This window comes from Girardinichthys multiradiatus, chromosome 5, assembly GCF_021462225.1.
Source record: "Girardinichthys multiradiatus isolate DD_20200921_A chromosome 5, DD_fGirMul_XY1, whole genome shotgun sequence".
In the NCBI taxonomy this organism is placed as follows: Eukaryota; Metazoa; Chordata; class Actinopteri; order Cyprinodontiformes; family Goodeidae; genus Girardinichthys; species Girardinichthys multiradiatus.
The window spans coordinates 49,876,578-49,898,267 of record NC_061798.1 but is presented as its reverse complement, the minus strand read 5'-3'; the positions used below and the strand labels follow the sequence as shown (position 1 = coordinate 49,898,267).

Here is a 21,690-nt window from a genome sequence, read left to right as displayed (position 1 = left end):
TTTCTGTGTCAGACACCTTTTGAAAGAAAACAACTATAAAAGCATTAGAGGATTAATAATTTATTGATATCAATGACCGTTCACTTTGTCTTGTATAAGACAGGCTTATATTAGTGCCTTCCCTGCAACGCAAGCCAAAAACCTCCTACAGCGTTAATACATTTTTAAAAGCACCTCAGCATGGCGGATTGGTATATAAAAGATAATTACTATGTGCGACAGAATGGAAATTTGATTCTCTTTGGATGGCATTATAAGAACGTGTAAAAAGACATGAATCCAACAAATAATGGGACTATTTATTCATGACTACTTCCAGGTCAAATTCCATGGATTTTACGGACAATCAGGCAAAGTTTAACACATGAAATGGAAACCCTCAATCAGAATGAGCAAGCTTATCTGATACTGCCATCAGAGGAAGATGCCTTTAGCATCTGCTCAATAATGGGAGGGAATGTTAAAGCAGGTTATTACCATTAAAATCCAAATGGAAATAAAGAAGCAGACCTGATTGTAAAGTTAATGCAGCGTGGACTCATTTTACAGCCACTTTCAATCTTTCATAGATAAACCAGTAGATCACTTTAATTAGACAATGTGTTAATTGACTGCAGGTTCTGGGGTGCGATGTGTCAACATTAGTCTCCATCAATGACGACCTCCTCCAGGAAGGGAGGCATTTAATCTGACTGAGTGAGATGTGATCCTGAGAGTGTGTATGTGCACATTTTTGTCTTTTTCTTTCAACTGGGCTCTCAGTAAGCCAGAGGAAGACACAAACAGATAGTTGTGGAGTAGCAGTGTGTAGTCTACGGATCCGGTGTGGGCTCGTCACCTGCCCGCTTGACCCGGCTCAACAGCACTTGGTAAATGGCAGGGGACATCGGAGATACAAAGTAAAGTACTTCGCATTAAAAACCAAAATGTATAGGTGGATAATGTCAATATGCTCAGTGGCTCTGAGACAAGGAAGTCTAAAATTCAATTTTCTAAAAGTTAGCCCATGAATTGTCAAACTGATCACAGCAAAACCTGGGCGCAAAGAAACGATGCGCTATCTCTGTCAGATGCTTAATAATTTTTAAAGAGATACATTAAATTCACTTATTTCACATGTGAAGATGTATGATCATGTGAAAAATATATGGTTCTATGCTTCACATGTGATGACAACAAATAGCAAAGGTGAAAAAAATAACATTAAAATGTGCACGATGTGAAAAACATGATTTATATGGAAATGTTCCATATGTTAAATGTCACCTACTTGTCATTCTCCGTTCTCATTGGGTTAGGTTTTATTTCCAAGTGTTCCATGTAGTAGGCCTACTACACAATACAGGTCCTTCTCAAAATATTAGCATATTGTGATAAAGTTCATTATTTTCCATAATGTCATGATGAAAATTTAACATTCATATATTTTAGATTCATTGCACACTAACTGAAATATTTCAGGTCTTTTATTGTCTTAATACGGATGATTTTGGCATACAGCTCATGAAAACCCAAAATTCCTATCTCACAAAATTAGCATATTTCATCATCCGACCAATAAAAGAAAAGTGTTTTTAATACAAAAAACGTCAACCTTCAAATAATCATGTACAGTTATGCACTCAATACTTGGTCGGGAATCCTTTTGCAGAAATGACTGCTTCAATGCAGCGTGGCATGGAGGCAATCAGCCTGTGGCACTGCTGAGGTCTTATGGAGGCCCAGGATGCTTCGATAGCGGCCTTTAGCTCATCCAGAGTGTTGGGTCTTGAGTCTCTCAACGTTCTCTTCACAATATCCCACAGATTCTCTATGGGGTTCAGGTCAGGGGAGTTGGCAGGCCAATTGAGCACAGTGATACCATGGTCAGTAAACCATTTACCAGTGGTTTTGGCACTGTGAGCAGGTGCCAGGTCGTGCTGAAAAATGAAATCTTCATCTCCATAAAGCTTTTCAGCAGATGGAAGCATGAAGTGCTCCAAAATCTCCTGATAGCTAGCTGCATCGACCCTGCCCTTGATAAAACACAGTGGACCAACACCAGCAGCTGACACGGCACCTCAGACCATCACTGACTGGGTACTTGACACTGGACTTCTGGCATTTTGGCATTTCCTTCTCCCCAGTCTTCCTCCAGACTCTGGCATCTTGATTTCCGAATGACATGCAGAATTTGCTTTCATCCGAAAAAAGTACTTTGGACCATTGAGCAACAGTCCAGTGCTGCTTCTGTGTAGCCCAGGTCAGGCGCTTCTGCCGCTGTTTCTGGTTCAAAAGTGGCTTGACCTGGGGAATGCGGCACCTGTAGCCCATTTCCTGCACACGCCTGTGCACGGTGGCTCTGGATGTTTCTACTCCAGACTCAGTCCACTGCTTCCGCAGGTCCCCCAAGGTCTGGAATCGGCCCTTCTCCACAATCTTCCTCAGGGTCCGGTCACCTCTTCTCGTTGTGCAGCGTTTTCTGCCACACTTTTTCCTTCCCACAGACTTCTCATTGAGGTGCCTTGATACAGCACTCTGGGAACAGCCTATTCGTTCAGAAATTTATTTCTGTGTCTTACCCTCTTGCTTGAGGGTGTCAATAGTGGCCTTGTGGACAGCAGTCAGGTCGGCAGTCTTACCCATGATTGGGGTTTTGAGTGATGAACCAGGCTGGGAGTTTTAAAGGCCTCAGGAATCTTTTGCAGGTGTTTAGAGTTAACTCGTTGATTCAGATGATTAGGTTCATAGCTCGTTTAGAGACCCTTTTAATGATATGCTAATTTTGTGAGATAGGAATTTTGGGTTTTCCCACCTGTATTTCACATGTTACCACAAAATATTATTTTCACAAAATAAAAATGTTTGACTTGTTTCTTAACAACATAATATCCAAATAAGAAACACATATAGGAAAACCTGCATGAGTCCTAAAAAACATATTTGGAAGAGTAGTTGTGTGGTAAAGATTTCTCCACCACATTAAAGTGAACCCCAAGTTGCCTGCCTAGATCTTAAGCTGGGTAAATGGGACTTGTAATCCAACAGTGCTTTGAGTTGTTATTATGCTCTTTATGAGTTAAATCTGTTTTATATGGATGTTACATGCAATTTATGGGTTTCATTTAGGCATTTCACATATTCCAAGGCCATAATGTGTTACCCATTGGTTCCTTATAGGAACCTGTTTTACACATTATAGCATCAAAATGTTGTAAATGCACATATCTTTCATGAGATTTTAATATGAAACTTGATAGTTATCCACATGTGCACGTTCACACATGTTATGAATTCAGGTCTTTCCTGCAAGGCAAGAAAAGCGTAACACTTTACGCAAAAGTGGAAAAAAAGCGCTGTAATCCTTTTTTTTAATGAATCTTACTCCAATCTGACACTGAGGTTTTCTGATTTCTGTGGCACTGCACACACATGTCTTCTCCTCTCACACAAATAATGTCAGCACTCTTGTACTGGGATCAGTAGCCAAGCATGTGATTACACTCAACACTGAACTCATAGCGAGGTGCCTCCCCAGCAGCCATTGTGGCAATCACACAGGAAACATAATGAGGCCATCAGGTTCGGCGAAGGCAGCCTTTTAAAACCTCTGGTCGGGCCAGCTAGGTTTCCACTTTGACCATTGCTTGAAAGCCTTTTAGCAGCTTGATGTGATCCGAGAGCCATGCCATGCTGCAGTTGCAGGTGCAATGCATCCTGATTGGATGGCCTTCTTAATGTAGTAGCGCTTCTGCTGTGAGGAGAGTTTTACCATAATGTAACTCTGTTAAGTGCTTCCAGTGACCTTCAGCAGGAGTTACAAAATGTTGAAAATGAGCTGACCTAGTTAACTTATGACAGAAGAAAATAGCTTTATTTTTGTGTCCACAGTCATGTAGGCTGAATGTTGTTGAAAGCAATGTGTGTAGTGTTTTATTTTAGAAATTATATAATTAGTTAATGCTTCTCATCCCACATGGACCCTCTTCACTTTTCACTCTGCATGGCTAAAATCCCATTTTCAACTGTGGCCAAATTGTGTAATTTATGACACATCCATCACAGGTTATACTGACTGTACAGCAGTATGATGTGTCCTTTTAAAGCCACAATGCATGCGATCAGAAGGTGAAGAAGGAGCATCAGGCTGAGTACAACTACAGCAAACGGTCCAACTCTACATCTCATTGTAATCAATATAATACAGAGCTTAACAAAGAAACAATGACTAAGAATAAAAGGATCAAACAAAATATACAGTGTGCATTAATGTATCCTACTGAGCATATTTACAGTCAAAGATCATTTATGGTGATTTATAGTAAGTACAGCAAAGGTTTGACCAACCCTTTATTAAACCTGGATTTCAATTGTGAGGAGAAACTGACTGGTGACATTCATCTAAAAAGAGGAAAGTAGAAAGGATGACAATAGAAAATCTTGTAACTCTTTGCTAAATCCTATTTTCTCATGTAACACCCACATCTACACTACCGGTCAAAAGGTTTAGAACCCTTTTCTCATTTAATGGTTTTCTTTATTTTCATGACTATTTCCATTGTATGTAGATTCTCACTAAGAGCATTAATACTGTTAACTCATATGGAATTAAGTAGCAAACAAAAAATTGTAAAATAACTTTAAATATCAGTAAGTCAGTCATTTCTATACCGCTTCTTTTGTGAATACTATTGTTGGGACCCAAAGCCATGGATTTCAACATTAAACTCCGGTACGGACGTTTCTGGAACTTTCAAAATAAAGTGCATTAACCTTCTTCCGGCACCCAAATAAAAGCACAGCTGTTGCTACATCCGCCCTCTTCCACACGGCCTTCCAGAGGGACCGGAAAGGAGGGACAAAGCACGCTGATGTCTCTTTGCTGGCAAACAGACATAAACGCTTCAACTGGATCCAAGGAAGCCATACGATCATCGATCATATGCAAAGTTAAGTACGAATGAAATACCGTCTGTGTATCCGGTATTTTCATTCATGAACGGGGAAATTAAGGTGTAAGAGTTGCTTACTTTTTTTCCTCTGAGGCCTGTGAAGCAAATTGTCCCAGAGAAGTTCCCTACAGAGTAACGTGGTCTCTATGAAGCTGAGCGGAGCGGTCTCCCAGTCTGGAAGGAAGACAACAGAGACCACATCACCGTGCAGTGGCGTTGGCGGACAACGAGCCATTCTTCATCCGCAGCTGGAGGTTAGCGGGAAGCTAACCCTTTTGTTCACAGAACGAACGCACCTTCTGATCGTGAGAAGCAGCGGGAAGCTGACCCTTTGTTCACTGTGGAAACCTTCTTCAAACTTCATCATCGTCGCTTGGACAACATTCCTCACCACAGTTCATGAGGTTAAGTGTTTGGGCAGAATAATATAGAAGTGGTTTAGATTGAAATGATCTGAACGTTTTTATTTATGAAGTTTTGTTTTGTTTTTGTGAAACTCGGCTATCTTAGTGCTAGCAGGCTATCTGTAGCACAAGTGTCGGTTTGTGTTCTTTGTATGTTTTTAAAGTTAAGACAAACTTTATTTAAAGGGTGATTTTTAAACAGAACATTGCTCATAACGCGCCGTCCGCGCTTATGCACTTTAACCCTTTTATTAACCCTGGTATTTTAAAGGTATGTATTTGTTTCTGGTGCTAAGCCAGCAGCTTCTTTGTTAGCTCAACTGCTAACCGATAAGAACACGTGCTTGCTACTAAAGAGTATTTAACAGAAAGGTTATTAGTTTTCAAGCTAGTGAATAATAGTCCCTGAACATCATTTACTAGATTTGATAACTAAGTAAACACCATTAAGCCCCATTTCTCAAGAAAGATTTGGCTCTTTTCCAAAATATTCCCTTAATAATATTTCTTTAAATATTATTTTAATAAATAAAGGCAGCTAATTAGACACCGTTGAGAATTAGTCATCCAGAAGGTTGGTTTTATTCAGCAGATCATTATTTAAAATATAATTTAATCAAAATAATATTTTATCTGATCTTGCATTGTGAATGGCTGTCTAAATGTTTGCTGATTATTTCCTAAGTTGGTTCCAAGACTAACTTAACTTCATTTCCAGATTCTTCAAGATAATCCTTGGTTCTCAAACATAAACATTGCATGGTAATGTTGCATCACTCTTTTTGGTCATGATTTTCAATCATCTTTAATCAACTTGTTTATATTGCACATAGTCCATTAGTCTTCATTATTCTTTAATTCTGCTTGGTAGTTTAGTTGGATTGTTTTAGCAAAGTAAAGAGTTTGTTGAGGGAAATATGTTTGACTTTGAGTTGACTTATTTTTGTTAATAAAATCTTGTATTTTAAGAAATTGTGTGAATTAATTCTATGTGTGCAGAGTTTATGCTGTTCAATAATGTCAGAGCTCGTCTCACACCTTTCTATTTTGTCCTAATACCATCGCCTTACTGGGCTGGTATTCACAGGACGAACCTTAACAGACCAAAATATTATTTGATAAAATATTAATATTAAATATTAAATATTCTCAGATTAATAATCACAACACTAAGGATGCAAAGCAGTAAAGACAGGGTGGTTGTTTGGAAGAATATTAAATAATAAAATGTTTAGAGGTATTTTCCACCTGTTGTTTACTACATAATTCCATGTGTGTTCATTCATAGTTGTGTTGCCTCTGGTGAGAATCTACACTGCATATAGTTTTTAAAATATATGCCATGTCTACCCCTGGATGATAGCATTTGTTTCAAAGTCACAAAGAGAAGCTGCTTAGCATTAAAAACTCAGAAGTTCAACAATGACTGGCATTCCTTTTATGTAAACACTGGCAACAAATAACCCTATGTGTGAAATGTAAGCCTGCAAAAGACAAAGAGGTCGTTGAGGAAAGTTTAAAGTCAAAATGAAATATGTTATCAAACTTCAAACAAAGCTGGTGCCATGTAGTAGATTTAGCATTGCTGCTCGGTAGCAACAGGGTATTGCCTTTGTTTTCTGTGTACATGTGGGTTATCTGGGTACTCCTCCTACCTCTCAAAGTTCCAAAAATATGCTTTTAAGTGAATTGGCAGTTCAAGTGGATTGCCATGGTGGACTCTCCATGTTCAGATGATGGATTGAGCAAAGCTCTGTGAGAAGTACAATGCTTGGGGTATTGTTTTGGAACCTACTTTTTCCCTGACCTGTCTACTGTGTTTCTTGGTCTTCATGATGCTGTTTGTTCTCTGAATCGAATAAATGGCTCATTAACTGGCTCCTGCAGAACCGGATGACATGCTGAAAATTTAAGTCAGCCATTTGATATACCATAAATTCTGGACAACAGACCGCACCTGATTAAAAACCGCATGCTCTAATTTTAGAAAGAAAACCAATTTTCTACTTGTACAGGCCGCATCGGATGTTAAGCCGCGGGTGTCCCACATTGTAATATGATTTACACAGAAAGATATAGCACGTGAGGAATTTTTAACTTGTAACTTAATCCGTATGGTAATATAAACAAATGCATATTGCAAATGCTTTTTTTCAAACAGTGGCTAACACGGCTACCTTTAAATATACGTACGTTATCAGTAACATACAAATTCCGTTGCTAATGCTTTTTTACTGAACAGAGCATGAACAACATTCCAATATCCCCTAACTGATTTACACTGCAGCCTACCAGGTCAAAAGTCATTGATCGCCTTCTTCATCTTCTTTCTGCGCCCTGAAACCATCAAAGTCCTGTTCTTCAGTGTCCGAATTGAGCAGCCTCAGGATCTCATCCCTCACTTCAGCCTCTTCGTTGACACTCTCACCTGAGCGCACCTGGTCCCCTTAATCACGCAGCAGTCCAGCTTTTCATACCTCGTTGGTGATTTTCCATGTTGATGAGGGTGAATTTAAATGACTGATTTACAATACGGGTAATTGAATTGTGAAAGTGCTCTTAATTTATCACACAAGTTCATTGGACCTCTTTGAACTACTCATCAATTTGATTGGTCTACTGTTACCAGGCAAAATGTTTTTGGCGGCTTGAAAAAACATGCATTAGCCGCACCGTTGTGTAGGCCTCAGTGTTCAAAGTGTGTGAAAAAAGTAGCGGCTTATAATCCGGAATTTACGGTGGTTGTGTTTTAGCAGAAATATATTTAAAATGTTTCAGGCAACCCTGTTCTAGAATACTGTGGCGTGTAGCCACCATGATATGAGGGGAATGCAGTCATTATAGTGTATATATAATGTATTAACAATAGTTAATCCAAAACAGCGTGGGAGGGGGGCCAAGTAAGCAAGAGCAGGAACTGTCTCTTACTTGTTTAGGGCTTTATCATGTGACTCTGTCTTTGTTAGCAGGTCTCTGAGCTTTTATTTTCCTCACAGGAAAAAATGTTAAATGACCATTAAATACAAATGAAAGTCAGTCCAGTTTAATGAGTGTTTAACAGAAATATTTCAAGCAGACAGACTTTTTTCTACTTTCACAAAATGACATCATTCATTGACACCTGCTCTGGAAGAATCCAATAACCTGCAGAGAAAGGAGCTTTTAATGTTTCCCACAAGCCCATCTGCCCCTGTGGTCTGACATTTTTTACTTTAAATGTTGCTCATGAGAGTTTGGTGGGTTCCTTTGCTACTCAAAAGAGGGATTTGGGAATTTCAAACACACAGTCAGCTCTATTGATGACCTGCCAGATACGGATGACCTGCCTCGGCGCGGTTTCTAACCATTTGAAAGACCTCTTGAGTCTTGCATGTATCTGCTGTGCCTCATGCTGATTTTTGAAAGCATACTGACAACAATGAGAGTGGCACGTGCCGAAGCACATCAAACAAATTCAAAGAAGTAAGGGAAACTGGCAGCCAGGACTTAAAGAGAAAGATTTGTTTGTAATATTCTGTTGGGATGCGATCTCAAAGTTCCCAGAGAGGACATGAAGGTTTCAGGATAACACTGCTATCCATTTTTGTCTTCAAGCTGTCAACTCACAATGCAATTATGTTCATGACTGCCAAAGCTGAGAAGCTACACTGTCTCAAGAACACTCTTGGAAAGAACTTATATCGTTGTGGGGACACTTCATCCGAATTATGTTCATCAGCATTAAAAATGACAGCCAGTCTCAACATGGCTACCATTATAGGACCCGAGGTTAGGGTTCCAGCACAACCTGCAGCAGCCTGAGGCAGAGACATGAGGGCAGAACTGAGGCATAGTAGACAGGGTGAAGCATACTGCTGGAGGCGAAGACAGCAAGTTGGACAGGCACTGAGAGATAGTGAGACTGCATTAGCCTGGTGTGCACGCCTCAGAGGACACGCCACAAACCCCCTGAGAGTTCACTGCAGCACGCACACTCCAACAGGTAGCAGACGTGCACAACACGGCCAGTATAAAACACGACTAAGGGGAAGTCTCCCAAACAGAGAGGTTGTGAATTTATGATCCGTGTTGTGATCAGTCAACCAAAAAGCTTGCAAGTCGGCCAGCTCGCATTCAACTGTGTTATATTTTTGGCATTTAGGCCTGGAGTGGTAAAACGGTCGAGCATGGTGCGTGGGATTGGCATGTAGGCTAAAGGTCAGCGGAATGGGGCCTGTGCCCTCGAGAGTATGCCTCTATGAGTTTGTGTCAGTTTTTAGCATTTTGTCAGCACTTTAAAACATGTGCATGACTGTTGCAGTGATTCATCTGAGAGTTTTCATGTTTGCCATTGGGTCAGATGAAATTTTAACCTGAATAATCCTCCTCAATGCTCAGCTTTGAAAGTCTGAACAAAAAAACAAAAAAAATGCAAAAACAAGCAAAACTTGCAGCTGCATCTCAATAAATAATCATCAGTGACAGTTACAACCAGATGTGTACGCTCAGGGATGAAAGTGAACCGGTACGATCCGGTAATGCGTACCACTAAAAGATTCTACGCCGGTATGCAGTACTGGGAAGAGGGAAGAACGACTGTCTGCTATGAAGCCGTCATCCAGAACCAGTTACGGCTGCAAAATTCATGAGCACACAAAGAACAGATCGGTTACCAATAGGCCATCTAAAACACGACTTAATCTGTTTATAAATATAGCTTTTTTCCACTCATTCCAAATAGTTTCTGAACTGTTCTGCTATGCTGGAGCCTCAATGCTCTTGCTTTGCTTCTCTCCCCTCGGAGCTCGGGGGTTTTGTGAACGGTCAGCCTTTAAATCGAGCACCGTTACGTTTAATGTCTGTCTGCTCGCTGCTAAATACCCCAGTTAAAAGCAAAGGGAGAGTAACTAGTTGTGTTTCATGTTATTTTGCTGAATTACAAAAACACAATGCAGCTCGAAGACACCGCTTATGACCAGAGATTTCACATACACTACATGAGAGCGCATGCGCGCTTACCTCCAAAACAGAACAGTTGCCAAGGAGATCGGTGCGTTCAATTTAATGGATTGGGAGATTTTACACAGGTGGTGCACAGACATAAAAAATTGCCGCTTGCATTAGGACAGAACAATAAATCACTTACCATCTACAGACTTTTAAATAAAAACCGCAAAAACAACCGTACTGTCATTTTTTAAATTTAAATGACATCAAAACTTGACCACAATGCAGAGAACAATAACTTTTTTGTTCAAAAGAAAAGACGGAAACTGAAGATGAAAAGTTATGCATCAGAAAATGGTTTATCATTGCTTCATACATGGAAGTTCTTTAACAATTTAAATATGTAAATATATAGATTCTACATTGTCAAGTGATTCTAATTTTTGCCTTATACAGACAGCCTACAGTAAAGTAAAATATTGATACATTTTAATTAGTTTGAGTTTGGACTTTGCTGAGAGAGATCTGGAGGGGGTCACAGATGAGAGTAACAATTAACATATATATATATATATATATATATATATATATATATATATATATATATATATATATATGCATGCATGTATGCCCCCAGTGCTTCCCCAGCCCCCTCTCTAGCTCCGCCCGTAAGTACTGGAAAGAATTTAAAACTACCTTCATCCCTGGTTACGCTGTATGAAAGTACACAAAACGTTTTTTTCCTCGCTGAAAGACTAAACTCTTGTTGTTTCAGTTCAATTAAGAAACACAAATTATTGTTATTTGCGAAGTTCCTGGAACTTTTTTCACATTCAGAACTTTAGCGCATTTCCTTAATATTTTGTAGAACTGTCTTTTAAACTGAATGACTTGAGTCGAACCTTTTGGGTTTTCTTTCACAAGTTTATTCCAATAATTTGCTGGAATTTAGGGCCATTCCACTCTGATAGAACTGATGTAACTAGTTCAGGCCACCTTGCTAGTGCTCACCTTTTCAATTTTGCCCCCAAATCTTCTCTGGAACTGAGATGAGGGCTTTATGATGGCCACTGTGAAACACTGGTTGCCCTTAAGCCACCTTGTAACCACTGGGTGATATGTTTAGGGCCATTGTCCATTTGGAAGATCCATTTGTGCCTGAGCTTGAACTTCCTGGCTAATGTTTTGAGGTGTTGCTTCAATATTTCCATTCGATATTCTTTCCTCATGATGCCATCTCTTTTGTAAAGTGCACCAGTCTCTCCTGCAGCAAAATATGATATTGCCACCCCTGTTATTCATAGCTGTGGCACTGTTCTCAGGTTTTTAGGCATACCTCTTTTTGATCCATATGTAATGATGGTTATTAGGTCAAATACTTCATTTATAGTTTCATTAGGCAATAAGAAATGTCTCCAAAAATGTATTTTTGTTGTGTTATTGAAATAAATCAACTCTTCAGAGTCATTCTAATATACTGGGGCACACATAGATGGTAAAACATCCTTTGTGAGTGTTTTTATGTTGTTACAATGAAACAAAGAGAAAACACTGCAAGCTAGGGGTTATTTTTGATAAAGTAGTACAAAACAAAATGTGGTACATGCTGCAGTGTTCTAAAAATGGCAGAAAAATTGTGTTTTAATAATAGAAATGCTACGGTCCAGTTACAGGGTGATCATACCGAGAAGAACTACCAGACTGAGGTCTGCATGCCCTAAAATAAAAAATTCAAAAGGTAAAACTATACTCGTCTAAAAGTAAAATGGAGCATTTCATTTCAGTTGATTTGCACAGACATTGTTATAAAACCATTATTTATGTCAGTTGTAAGTTTAATTGAAAAAAAGAATATATGAGCATGTAATGTGACACACAAAAAACATCCAGAAATTAACTGTAGATCAGCCAACAACCCCAACCGTGCACCAAGTCAAAGCCAAGCTGTATTCATTGGCATAGTTGTATGTTTTAATAGTGGATGTTAGCCAAAAGAAAGACTTGGTTAAGACAAAATCTTAGTCAGAATTCGGTCAGGACTAAAATCAAAACAGTCAGTCAGCAAGAAATGGGAGCCACCTATTTGGGTCAGAAATACAATTTTAATTCAGATGCTTATGGATGAAAAATCAGGAAGCAATATGAGCCCATCTGATAGAGATCCAATAAGTCATCTTGAAAGCCTATAGCAATTTATTTTTATTTTAAGGCTATATGGTTCAAAAATGAATAAAAATAAATTGATCCAGAAATAAACAAATAAGCAAAAGTACAGCTTTCCCTTTGCATTTCAGTTTGAGGTCTGGACTTTAACTAGGCAGTTGCAACACCTTGATTACTTTTCTTTTGAAGTCATTCTGTTATTTGCCACTGTGTGTGGGATTATTGTCCTGTTTATGACCCTGTTTGGGTCAAAAGCGTCAGCTGTCTAACAGATGGTCTCAAATTTGAAACCAAGATTACTTTGGTATATTAAGAAAGTGAGGATAAACTTAATAACTGCAAAGTGTAAAACAAGGCCATAGCTTCAGCCTTCCATCACTGGTTAACAGGTGGCATTATGAGTGTGTCCTGATATGCGGTGATGGTTTTTCCTCCAAACATGGTGCAGGGCTTTATGGTAAAACATTTTTACTCTGATCTTATCTCTCCAAAGGACATTGTTCCAAGTTAAATTCAACTTTGCTAACCTATCTCATGCTGCCTGGTTTTAGTTTTACCAGCCAACCATTCCAAACACAGCACACTTGTTTAGTGTTTTTTAATTTTCCTTTCATGAAGTGGACCTTATAACTCTTCCCAGATACATGTACAGCAGCAGCTGCTTCTCTAAAGTTGTTGCTGATACCCTTCCATCTTGGCATTGTCTTATCACACCGTCTGATTATATAGATGTGAGCTCTCTGATGATGATCAGTTAATAGATGTGTTCGCTCTGCAGAACCTGGCTAAAACTGAACCTCTTAATTCATGTGGAACATGATTCTTTACATGTTGTTTTTGCAGGTGTGATGGGTACATGTTTATTGGAGGTGGGATTAACCTCATTTAAAGACATGGAATAAAAATGATTTATTTAGTCTCAATGGCTAAAACCTTAGAAATTAAAGAGAATGTTGTTACATTTCACAATGAATGTACAGCATAAAGTGAATGACAAAGGCATGCTGTGCAACAGCTGCTACTGTCTGGAGTAAATGGGACCTAAGGAGGTTTCGTCTGGCCAAACAGCTCATGGTGTTTTCTCTCCTTCAAAGCTGAATGAGAGCTCAGACAGTAAAGGTTAAACAAACCAAAGCCAGTCATTCATTCATTCATTCATTAGGTCACCCTGCCACTCAGCTGGTAATCTTCCTCAACCACAGTACACAGCAAAAGTATTCCTACCCATTCAACTGCTTCACATTTTGTCAAGACAACAAGCTTCAGTGTATAGATCAACAAGTAGTGCATGATTATGAAGTGAAAGAGAAATGATACATAGTTGTTAACATTTCTTTACCAATAAGAATCTGAAAACTATGGTGTACTTACATTAAGTATTCAGGCCCTTCACTTTCATGCCTCAAAATAAAATTCAGTGTAACCAGTTGTCTTAAAAATTCATATAAGTTACTCAAAAGTAACTTATGGGAATTTTTAAGGCAATTGATGTTCTGTTTGTGGCCTCAGAACTTTGTTAGAGAACATTAGTTAACAAACAGTATTATGAAGACCAAGGAACATGCAGGTCAGGGAGAAAGCTTTGGAGAAGTTTAACTTGTTATGCCCTAAAGGGTTTTGGAGCAATTTCTGCCTGGAATTACATGATGGAAATAAATCAAGAATAGCTCCACAGTTATCATGTCTAAATGCAAACTGTTGGAACCTATGTAAAGGTAAGACATAAAATAATATTTTTCCAGTGGAACCACTCTTGCCACCCGTACTATGTCTGAATTATTTGTGATTAAACAAAGACAAAATACATTATTTTGGATTTTGTGGATTTTATCTGCACTATGACATGGGGCGTTGCTGCAAAAAGAAAGGGGTTTTATGTTGCGTTTTGTTTAGAGTCAGCCCTGTCTGAAGGAACTTTAAACGTGATGTTGGGAAAGTATTTGTGAAAAACTACTTTGGTGAATTGTTTTATTAACATTAGAGCCTCCTCTTGTGAGAGATTTAGGAAAAAAAAACAACAGATGTGTCGAATATGATTTTAGAGGCAGAAAATAAAATGGCGTGTCTCAGCTGGACCCACCAGTGGGTTTTTTGGGCTTAAAGTAGGGTTAGGCTATAGAACAACACAACTGGCCAGGAGGACAAGGAGAGCTATAATCAGAGAATGAGCCAAGAGGACCACGGTAAGTCTTGGAGAGCTGTGGAGATCCACAGGTGAGGTGGGAGACTCTATTGGCAGTATGATTATTAATTGTGCAAAACACAAATATTGGAAATATGGAAGAGTGGCAACAAGAAAGCCATAAGAACTCATGTTTGCAGCTCAACACAAACCATGTAGGGAAAATATGGTGCGAAAGAAGGTGTTCATATCAGAGAAAACCAAAGGTAAAAGTTTTGGCCTACATGCAGATTATAGCTGCCCTCCCTGAACATGCCAGCCCCACAGTAATACTGGGTGGGGTCGCCATCCTGCTTGAGGATGAGGTTCTTTAGCAGTGTGGTGAAACTGGTTAGAGTTGATAAGTAGATGGATGACACTAAATACAGGGCAGACATGGAAGAAAGCCTGTTAAGAGGCTGCAAAAGGTCACACAAAAGTTCCTATTCAAGCAATGTGAACTCTCTACTTTGATGCTGGATGCAGCCTTGATTAAATAACGATATCCTTTATGAAGAGCAAAACTGCCCTTGAACATGTAGGCAAACAGCTTCTCTATGTGGTTTGCCTGAAATGCAAAGGCGGGATCTACCTGGGGCAGAGGTTCACCTTCCAGTAAAACAACAATACTAAAAATACAGTCAGAGCCTCCATAAAATAATTTAGATGAAAGTATAATCATGTGTTAAAACGGCCCAATCAAAGTCCAGACATCAAATCTGTGGGAAAGCTTGAAAACAGATGTTTACAGATGCTCTCTATCTAATCTGCTTGAGATAGAGCTAGTTGCCACATATATGGGCAATAATATTAGTATGTATATGACCAAAGCTGTAAGAGACATGGCCCAAAAAGACTTGCATCTGTTAGTGCAGTGAAAAGAGGTCCTGCAAAGTGTTTACTCGGGGGGCTGAATACAACTGAATGCCTTAACTGTCAGATTTTGGTTTGGAAAAAGAATCCTTTCACTACCCAATTAAGCAACACTTTGTGTTGATATGTTACATAAAGTAATCCAAAATAACAATGACCTTTGTGCTTGGAATGAGACAAAATGTGAACAAGTTTAAGGGTTATGAATATTTCAATCCTGTAAAGACTCACAATAAAAACACAAAGATGCCGATTAGAGAAGTTAAATAGCAGATGTTTATTTCTTTGGCGCTTGGACCCCGGAGGAAGACATGAATGCTATACATGACATGAGCTTGAATGAATGATTTAGGATTAGGAATAGAGATGTCTTCCCCCCCAGGATCCAATACTGGTGATGGAGTGGAAGCCCGATAATAAGGGAGTTGGAAGGAGCTAGGAAGCCAGATGGTGGTGATGGGGTGGAGTCATAGTACAGAGCCGGTGGTGTAGGTGAGTCTTCCAGATTGAATTTTCATCAACTCCATTTTTGCTTAGCACTGTACTTCCACAGCGAAGTTAAATGACTTTAAGTTAAATCTGTCTACCCCCTAATGCATCAGATTGACCACCAGGAGCTGCAGGTCTCCTCTATTTAGGACGCTTTCTGGTTCTGTCCTGTTTTATCCTGTTTCTTGGCCCGAAAAAGACTTAAAAACAGTAGTCTTCAAGACAAGCATTAAGCATTCAAACCTGAGGGTCAATGGACGTTCATAACCCCCTTGCCTTCTCCATCCAGCACACAGCCCCACACCCACACACACACACACACCCACACACACACACGCACTCACACAGCGCCTCAGTCTTCACTGCAGGTTAAAAAACAAGTTCACAGACCATGTCATAATCAGCTTAGAAAAGACTAAACGTGTTACATTTTCCTTTTATTTTAATGGAATAAAGCCTAAAGAGTGGCCACAACAACAAATGCAGCCGGTGAAAAAAGGGTTCCTGCTGAGCAGACACAATCATGTAAAAATGATTCAGATTTGTTTTTGTTTATTATTCTCCTTCTGTAAAGGAGGTGCGATTTCTGTGCAGGGATGGGTCTGAATGAGGTCTGTATTACAGAAACCCGTGAAGTGGTGCTTTGAGAACAATAAAGGCACGTAAAGCTGCACATCTCTGACCTGCACACTCATTTTACTGCACTTCAAGACCTAGAGGTTCCAAGTCTGAAATTTAGTAACCAGTTTTCTTTCATAAAACCTTCCTTGCAAAGATGAAGCAGATACATCATCTTAAATCAAATGAAGTTAATGGAATAAGGCTCACATCTCAGTGTAATAATGCAGATAGGAGTTGGACCTAACCTCCAAAAACCCCTTTGGAAAGTATGTGGTAATGCAACAAGGGGTGGCATCTTTTTTCACTGTGTTCTCAAGGAAAAGTGATTTTTACAACCAAGCATGAGTCCCAAACTAAGCTGGATGTGTCGATGATTTTGGAGTTATCTTTTGCTTTTAAAATGTCCCAAAATATGATGATAAAGAGCCAGATATATAGATGAAAAATTCAGAGTCTCATGAATTTTGGGGTTTCTCTGAAACGGTTTTAATAATTCAGGGATCCCTCAGTCCCCCGTCACTTAAATTGGATTGAAAAGCTGGCATCACTGGGGAGGAATGAATCATGTATTCGCTTATCTCAGATCTGCTATAAATATTTTCGCACTCAAAATAAAATATTTAACCTAATCACGCCTCTAAGGCCACACGCAGCAAGACAGCAAAAGCAGCTGAGTCGATTGTTGAAGTAAGAAAATAAGGGAAAGAAGTTGAAGTGACAGTAAGGTTTGGTGCGCACAAATCACGATGCTGCTCAAGTCTGGCAGCCTGCGTTAGTGCGCATCTGTAGCTGGAGGTGCACCTGTTAACAGCGGCACAAAGTGTGCTGTGGGGGGTTTATCCGCACAGAGAAACCCATCAGCCAAGGGGAAAGATTAGAAATCGAAGCTGCACTCACGCTGCTGTTTTGTCCGGTCCAGTAGACCACGGCGTGGTTGTGCGCAGAGTCCCCGGTGAGAGCGAATGTGCTGCTGCTTAGCCTGGACTCATCCTGCCTGGTATTCCCTCTCCCATCCTCTCTGTTCCACCCGAATTCCGAGCTGCTGGATTTCTGGCTCTCCAGCTGCGCGGTCCGGCCGGCCCAATCGCTGTCGCTGAACTCGTTAAAGTCTGTAGTGCTTCTCTTGGCTCTCCCGAGCGCAGCATCCTCAGCCACCCCAAACTCAGAACGGGCTGTTTTGCCTTCATCCAAACTAAAATCAGGGCCAGAAATACCAAGCATCCCAGATTCCTGATCAGTAACCCCGGGTTCCCTGACCTCAACCATCTCCTCTGCGGGGTCGGAGCGCACCCCTGGCCTCAGCTGCAGCTCTTCCCGGCGAAGTTGAACAGGCGATGGGCAAGATCCGCAACTTATCTCCGCCCTGGCGTGTTGGAGGGCATGAGCGGCGATCATCAACCAGATACCCAGCGAGATGCGCGAACCTCGGCGGGAGCCGGCCCAAGTCTCCATCGCTAACAGAGATCCGGGTGAAGGACGACTGGAGACCTGATTATCCGACACCTTAACTACGCTCACTTAGGTCGCTATGCAGAAAGTGACGCCTCGGCTGTCCGCCTGGATCTTTTTTCAGGGGCGGGGGGGGGGAGGCAATGGGGGAGGGCTGAAGGGGGAAGTTAAGTGCTCCTCAGCGAAACTGTTCACGTCTGAGGATCTTTTGGTCGGAAAAGCCACCACATAGGAGGGAGGAGCTGATTCTGAGCCAGCTGCCGAGTGAGCGCCCGGAAGAGACGCTCAGTGTTCTAGTGTGTGTGTTCTAGTGTGTGTGTGTGTGTGGTGTAACAGAGAAAGAGAGAGAAACGCTGTCCATGGTGCTGAGTCTTTGAAGTGTTTAAATCTGAGCAGCACAGAATAGTCACTGTACTGCACTGGTCGCAGCTTCGCTTTCTCTTGATAGCCTCTTCATTATTGTCGCTCTCTATTTATTTATGTATATATATTTTTTTGCAATTGATTTACTACACGACTAAATTAAATGTGTAAGTTGCGGCTCAAAAAAATAAAGTGATAAGATATTCCGTTTGTGCGTAAATTAAACCCTGCACAGTTTGAGGGCTGAAATGTTCGTGGCGCAGCAGTTTGGAGACACTGAAACACCCTCAGAAAGAATTCGTTCATTCCTTCATTAACTTCGGTGAAGTTGATTAAGGTAGAATCAGCAGCGCCACCTAGGATCAGAATAAAAGGGGAGATTTTCAAAAGTGTTACAACTGGTAAAATAATGTTTTATTATTAGATACCTGGCTTAACAAATGCGGACTTCTGGAATCATTTATTGGATTATCTAAGCCACTTCGACCCCCAAAAGACCTGATTGGCTTTCATTTAATCATGATTCTTGTTTTTTCCTAAATTAAAGTTTTATGTAATCCCATTTGTTAAATTATTCACTCATGTAAAATATGTAATAAAATATGTAATATGTAAAATAATTGTTATTTGAATCAGTAATATGCATCATGGGTTTATGATAACCTTGGTTCATAAATAGCACTGCTAAATGTGAAAGTTATATACTTTTCTGTACTCAAATTTCTGTATTTCTTTTATGTCTTCCTTTAGGAGCTTAAATGAAATTCTGGATATCTGATTATAAAACATTAACCTTTAACTGTCTGGATCTTATTACCTCTGGTTCCGCAAATTTTTAAAGAAAACAATATATTATAAAGGAGTATAGAACCACTTTATTGCAGTATTAGACTAAAATAAAAAAACTCAAAACACAAAATATTTAACTCTTACACATAAGGACTGCAAAAGCCTCCACTAAATGCAGATTCTTTACAGCACTGTTGATGATGTTGATAGTAAATTTACCTTTAGATAGAAAACTTTGTTACCAGGTTGAATATTAAACTGAACTTGACTGCATTGTTTGATAACTCTGATCAAACTGCAATGTATGAAACTGATCAAAGAAATTTTCTTTACGCAGTTTGGATTTTGCATGTAAACTAAACCATAATCAGCCAATAATTTCCAAAAGTAGTTCATTTTTTACAGCTGGCCAATGAAGCTTTAGGTGGATTTTATTCTCATTCGTACCCTACATAGCTGCAGTTGAGAAACTCATTCTTGATATTTTAAAGCTGATTAACTATGGATTGCAAATGTAGTAGGAATTTAAAAATAATTTTAAAATGACAATTGGACAACATTTTTTTATGTAAACTGATTATTTAGTAAGTGTAGTTTAAATACAACTGGTAAGAGCAGTGAATTGTTTCTTAATTAGTATGATGGCCTGGGGCTACCTTCTTGCTTCAAGACCTGGGTGATTTGCTATATTTAATGGATTCATGGATTCTTCTCTTCAAGAAACCCCGAAGGACTATGTCCAGCCAGTAGTTTGTGACCTCAATGTTAATCACACTTGGGTTATGCAACAGGACAACGATTTAAAGCACACCAGCAAGTCTGCATACTTTTCAAAGTATGGATGTGGAAGATGCTGTGACATGACCTCAGACAAGCCACTCATGTTGAAAAGCCCTCCAGTATGGTGAAATAAAAACATTCTGCAGAGAAGGTTGGGCCAAAACCTCTCCACAGTGATCACCGTAAAAGACACAGTCACAAACAACTGGGAGTTTTTGCCACCAAGGGTGGCACAACCAGTTATTTGGTTTATGGGCCGATTTCACACAGGGCCGGGTCTTTTTAGACTATGATAACGTTTTCATCTTAATAAATCACCGTGTTTCAATGTAACCAAAAAGCCTTACAAATTACTCTGTAAACCTTTCCATACTGATAGATATTCATAACTTTGTCTCTTCTGTTCTTGTGTGTCTTTTGATCATTGCATGATGTGCTGAATTTTTTAATATTTTAGCCTACTTCATGTTGTCAGAAAGGTTCCCTTCAAGTGTTCTCTTGCTTCAAAGGTCTGGCAGTAATCAAGCTTCAGTAATGGTACTGGGACTGAACAATTAAAAAATTTGATTAAACTTCAAATCCATTCTAAAATGCATAGGTCAGCAATGCAGTGACTTAAAATCTGTGCAATGCAAGCTGGCTTTCTGGTCATCTGTAAGAACTGAAAGAAGTCTGGGTCAGTCTGTGGGAAGGTTTGAGGTTTTGGGTAGATCCTGGAGGAGAGAGAGCACTCACTGATATACCAGGAGGAATTGGCAGGGAGTTACAGCACTCCAAGGGGAGAAATAAAGCAGAGCATGAGAGTGACAGAGAGGGGGCTGCAGGGATATACTGTGTTGCTGCACATCAAGGACCTAGGAAGAAAGAGAATGTGTGTGTGTGTGTGTGTGTGTGTGTATGAAAGAAATGAGTGAGTCTTCTTTTCTCTCCTCTATGGCAGTGGGGTTTGTTTGAGTGGCTAAGTGCAGCCTGGTTATTCATTAACAGCCTGGCATGTTGCGTCCTTGTCCATCAACTTGACTGGCCATAAATTGAACATCGGGGTAAACCCCAGATACTCTTCTGTCTGAATTCCAACAAATTTCCAGTGATTTTTATTTGAAAAAGAGAGCTGCAGAGCAGAGTCATTCTGAAAATTATACACCAATACACAGGGGCCGTTGGACTTGAATTTGGAGACTGATCAGATTTATCTGCACTGCCACAAAGCCAGAATGAAACTAAACTAAGGCTCTGTGGTTTAAAACATTGTCTACAATATTTAATAAATTCTTAATATTTTAGAGGGCCTGATTGTTGTGACAAAACTAAATCAAGATATGCTTCCAGATAGATTTCAGGCTGAAGGATGGTGTCCCTTGTGTAGAAAATGCTTGCTTGCTACTTGAGCCAAAAGAATATTTTAACTGCTTATCTCCTGCCAGCTTACACCACCCTGCATGCTCCCTCTCAGGCCACAGACATTATACAGGGATCATGCCATTTAACAGAAACCTTCTGGCTTTCTTACCACAAAATTCCCAGATTAAATAAATAAACAAAAAATAAAAGATGACCTTATTTGAAGTTCGAGGTGTCCTGTCCACATTTATCTCTTTAATAATTGCAGCCTGTGGGGAAATTAAGGCTTTTCATGCCCCAGAGGTTACTTTGATGGAGTGTATTCATGGCTCACCTATAAACAGCAGATAAAGTCAGGAATTAGTCTGAACATTTCCCAGCAGAGTTACACTGAAAAAAA

At 39.8% G+C, this 21,690-nt stretch overlaps 1 protein-coding gene across 1 annotated transcript in view; it reads right to left on the bottom strand.

Annotated features, from left to right (window-relative positions):
- The window catches only part of sorcs3 (sortilin related VPS10 domain containing receptor 3), a 396,336-nt gene extending 378,204 nt beyond the window's left edge, over positions 1 to 18,132 (bottom strand). Inside the window, exon 1 of the mRNA XM_047365601.1 lies at positions 17,466 to 18,132. Coding sequence (XP_047221557.1) covers positions 17,466 to 18,020 — 555 coding nt within the window. The 5' untranslated portion in view covers positions 18,021 to 18,132. The remainder of the gene's footprint in view (positions 1 to 17,465) is intronic.
- Positions 18,133 to 21,690: the final 3,558 nt, after the last annotated feature.